The 4,658-nt window shown below is 28.4% G+C and overlaps 1 protein-coding gene across 2 annotated transcripts in view; it reads right to left on the bottom strand.

Moving 5' to 3' along the window:
• LOC100159525 (U3 small nucleolar RNA-associated protein 14 homolog C) overlaps positions 1-4,134 on the bottom strand; it is a 10,119-nt gene extending 5,985 nt beyond the window's left edge. Inside the window, exons 1-5 of one of the 2 annotated variants that reach the window (XM_008188304.3) lie at positions 4,002-4,134; positions 3,825-3,942; positions 3,550-3,748; positions 2,192-2,431; positions 1,768-2,118 (exon numbers count right to left, since the gene is read on the bottom strand). In XM_008188304.3, coding sequence (XP_008186526.1) covers positions 1,768-2,118; positions 2,192-2,431; positions 3,550-3,748; positions 3,825-3,934 — 900 coding nt within the window. In that variant the 5' untranslated portion in view covers positions 3,935-3,942; positions 4,002-4,134. Of the gene's footprint in view, positions 1-1,767; positions 2,119-2,191; positions 2,432-3,549; positions 3,749-3,824 lie in introns of both variants that reach the window. The other variant, XM_001943995.5, reaches the window with a different exon arrangement.
• Between the last annotated feature and the right edge of the window lie 524 nt (positions 4,135-4,658).

Here is a 4,658-nt window from a genome sequence, read left to right on the forward strand (position 1 = left end):
AGAAATGCGAATCGTATGATAGCAATAAATGACAACACCATTTATTTTGCTACCGGTCGGCGCGCGTTGTGTGGTTAAGCATTTAAAATGCAATTTCTAAAAATTTTGAATAGCTCTCAAGCATAGAGTTTTGCATTAATTAATGTTGTTCATTCACTAAAATTCATTAAAAAAATTCCCTCACATTATGATTGTAAAAAAAGTATAGGTTTCCATTTAAATTTCTAAAGTTGACACCCCAAAACCCCCCTAAAATGTTGTTAACAATTACAAAATTGTGAAATCATAATAGATGTTTCTAAATCAAAAAACTTTTGTACCATACATTTTTCACTAATTTGAATATTTATATGTTAAAATGGCTGTAACATAAATTTTGAATCACCCTGTATATAACAGATAAAACTTTATTGATATTTATACAAAAAAAAAACTAAAAAAATTGAAAACTGACCATGTCTGTACACAGTTAAAAAAGAGTCAAATTATTTTCAAAATTTTATCGTATATAGAAAATGCTAATATAAACATTCAGTGAAATTTTCAAATATCTACAGTTCGTTTTTTAATTACAGTAAAATAAGAATTTTGTCACATGAGAAATCGAGCGAATATCAAATATTGTAAAAATATGAATTTCAAACACTCATATAAATTGAATTTGACTTTTTTGTAGACATTTTTTTTTTGATAAAGGTAGATTAACCAATAAGGAATCTTGTATTACATTTTAAAATCTTAGTTCTAAAAAGAAACATTTTTACGAATTATTAACTCAAAATAATTTGCTAATTTTCGTGATTTTTACATATTTTGTCAATTTTTGAACTTTAAATGCTAATAAAAAAAAACTGTGACTATGGATTTTTAATATTTTTCAAATGTCATTGTAACAATATAGTAGGAGCCATGTATTAAATTTTCAAGTATTTTTACTCAAAAAATAAAGTTTTATTGACATTCATAGAAAAAAAAACTATTAAAATTGGAAACTGAAAATGTCCCTAAACAGTTCAAAACAAATTAAATTATTTTGAAAATTTTATCATGTATAGAAAATGGAAATTTAAACAACCCGTGAAAATTTCATGTATCTACAATCATTCGTTTTAAAGTTACACTAAAAACCAAAATCAATTTTCTCGAAAACATATTTTGCGTAAAAATTCCTGTTTTTCCTTAATTTTTCTTTTGTTTTTCACGGCGCTTTTGAAAACTATTGGAAAACTTTTACTTTTGACCCCCCAAAGTACCAACTAGATTCACTTTCCTATCAGAAAAGGTACTGTTGAAGACAATCCAAGCACTTTTACTGTCCTAAAAGGTGATGACAGACACAAAAAAAAACACACATCATTGTAAAATCAATACATTCATCGTTCCACTCAGAATCTAAAATGTAGTAGCTTATACAACAGTCATACATAGCTTGGAAACAAACCTAACATTTGTGTGGAATGATTATATTTTATAATATGTTAAATATACGAGTCTTCTATACTTTAATATTCTAACAACTCTATATATAGGAATTTTTTGGCGGTAGCATATTGTTAGAAACAAAAGCGGATTATAAAACTTATTTATTGAGGGATGTGGATAAAAATATGGCACCTACTAAGATTATTTTTATTTGAGACAAAGTATAATATACAGAAAAATCATTTACTAAAAAAAAGAATAATAATACTAAACGTCATATTATTAATTAAGGAAATACTACTTCTAATCTCAATTAGATTAAAATTATAAATGTTCATTACTTACATCTTTATCATATTTGGCTCGTACAACATGGTTTCGTGCCCACTGTCCAGTAGATTTATGTCTTAAGCTAGCACGTTCTTCAGCTCTCGTCTTTTCAATAACATTTAGTTTTTCTAATGCGGCAACCGGGTCTGTATCTTGTAATTTTTCAAATTCTTTGATTTGCTCTTTCGTCTTTTCTTTTCTTAATAATCTATGATATTTTTTGCTTTTAATTTTATTTTGTCTGTGAGCTTTAGCATGTCTATATGATTCTTTGGCCCGAAAATTAGCCATACTTTTACGTTTTTCTAATAACTCTTTTAGTGTCAGTGGATACTTTTCTTTTTCTTTTTCTATCCAAGACATTTTCTAAAAATTAAAATAAATAAGTTTAGATGATTAATAATTAATTACTGTGTTGGAGTTTAAATGATATTATTACCAAATCTTTTTGTTTTTGTTGAACAATTTTACTAGATTGTAATACAGCGGAGATTTTTTTTTGTAAATCTGTAGGGTGTGAAAAACCTCGGGTAAAATCAACCATACGATTATCAAAAACTTCAACTTCACTACTTCTTAAAGGAAATCTTAACTGATCTGCAGACTTATTTTTTTCAATAACAGCAGACCATCTACTTATGTGTTTTTTGAAATTATCATAAGCAACTGCTCTTTTTATCTGTAATAAAAATAATAATTAATATATTTATTTATTCTTTCATTACTTAATAAATTTAAAAATATTAACAATTTAATTTGGCAGGTTTACTGTATTGTCAATATTTTTTTTCATTAAAATAACATTTAAAAACCATTCAATCTTTTATAAGTTTTTATTCTGTTTACGTAATGTAAGAGAGAACATAGATATTTTCAATTAAATGATTCATGCGTGCAGTGGCCCATCTGTAGACACTTTTAAACTGTGTCTCCCCATAAGATAAATAAACGCTACCTACTAATAAATAATAAACTATTAAAAATAACAATTCATAGTAATATTTTTATTGAATTGAGAAATATATCTTTTTGTATTGACAATTCAGATTTACTATTGTGAAGTTATTATAACATTCGACGATTTAGTAAAGCTGGGTATGATAGAGGAGATTGGAGAGAGTAAGCCGTATTATAAACAATATTGAAGCAGGGTCTATTAATTCATAGTCATCTCATCGCTGTACGCTGTGTCTTTTCTACCCATATACCACCACTTCATACGTGTGTATTAATAATATTTGAACAATGCATTAGAACATTATAGTACAAAATTTTAATTATTTGTTCTTAGTTTAAGGGTTGCATGAGCATAGCCCTATAAACTAATAGACAGCGCTTAGAAAGAGAAGTCAGTGGTACGATATAGAGTGAGCAAGAAAAGAAACAAAGTAGTAAAATGTATACAGTTCCTTATGCGGGCTCCTTCACTACTTTAGGTTCTTTTTCTCTCAGTTATAATATGGTTATATGATTGCCTAGCATTGTTGGCAGGGCGGAGTGGAATTCGCTTTACATTAGCTTATAGGTCTAACTGTATGAGAATGATACACGACACAGAGGCCAAAACAGATAAAACCCTGATAAATCTGCAAAATGTATGTAAAATTATTACTATTTTTAAAGCTAAGTTAAACTGTCTATTTATGGTTTTCATGTTTGTACTTTGTAATCGTCTGTTAACACAAGATACAATTCAAACATTATTAAAGAGGGTAGGTATTTAGTTTAGTAGTATTAGATAGTTTAACATAGGTAGGTAAATTGATAAATATTTATAATAGTATATAAAAAGATTACTTTATCAGCGTGAACTTTATCCAATGGTTTCTGCAATAGCTTTTTTGTTGATTTAGCAACTTGAATTTTTTGTCTTATTTGTGGTGCTTTTTTTTTTAATGCATTTGTTAAATCATCAACATTTGTTGTTTGTTGTCCACTTGACAAATGAAATTCAGATACTTGTAAACTTGGTTCATTTCGAGTAGATGGCTGGATCCTTAAATTAAATTAAAAATAGATTACTGAACTTAATTTAAATTTAATAATTGTTAAAAATTATGCAAATTACATACTTTCGTTTGGTCTTTGATGTAATTGTCTGTAACAATTTTCTATGTTTCTCATATGAAACATCATCCATGTCTTCATCTGCATTTTCGTTTTTGGCTAGTGAGCTAACCATATTGAAACCTAATAAAAATTTAAAAATTAAATGTATTAAACCATGAAGTCCGCAACACTTTTAAAACCTTTTTTTCTTCACAAGACTGAAGACAATCTATATTCTTTTATTACTATTTACTAGGTATTCGTATTCTACTCTACGCAAGAGACACGTGATGATCATTTAGCCAGAGTTATTCAGTGATAACGGAATTGTGGATGGATGCCGGATGGGGGCAAATGTGCAATATCAGCTAACCACCTAATATCATAGGACCAATACTAATATCACGATTTAAGATATACCGGTTACTCAACGAAACTTATTTTTTGGTGCGCTTAAAATTTACGATCTTGTCATAGCAAGAATAACAGTTAGCGCTTTTGCATTATAGTGATTTCTCTTGGTACTACAAAATATATCAATATAGATATACAATATTATGTATTGGAGCGCTAGTAGTTATTCTCACATAGTTGATCAGCTGTTAAAAATCAACTTTTAAGCGCACCACTTTTGTTGTGTATGTATATAGGATAGAAATTCGCTAGATTAAACCGGTTTAAAATTATCCCACATTATCCCGCACCGGGTCGTTGAGAAACGTCCTGTATATCTTTAATCGTGACCACGGTCTTAGAAGATATCTTCTAAGACCGTGATCGTGACCACGGCTATAGATAGTATGGTTGCCCATCGACGTATGATTCTCATACTTGAAAAGTGTCTACCGAAATGAATC

This window comes from Acyrthosiphon pisum, chromosome A2 (genome assembly GCF_005508785.2).
Source record: "Acyrthosiphon pisum isolate AL4f chromosome A2, pea_aphid_22Mar2018_4r6ur, whole genome shotgun sequence".
NCBI classification, from domain to species: Eukaryota; Metazoa; Arthropoda; class Insecta; order Hemiptera; family Aphididae; genus Acyrthosiphon; species Acyrthosiphon pisum.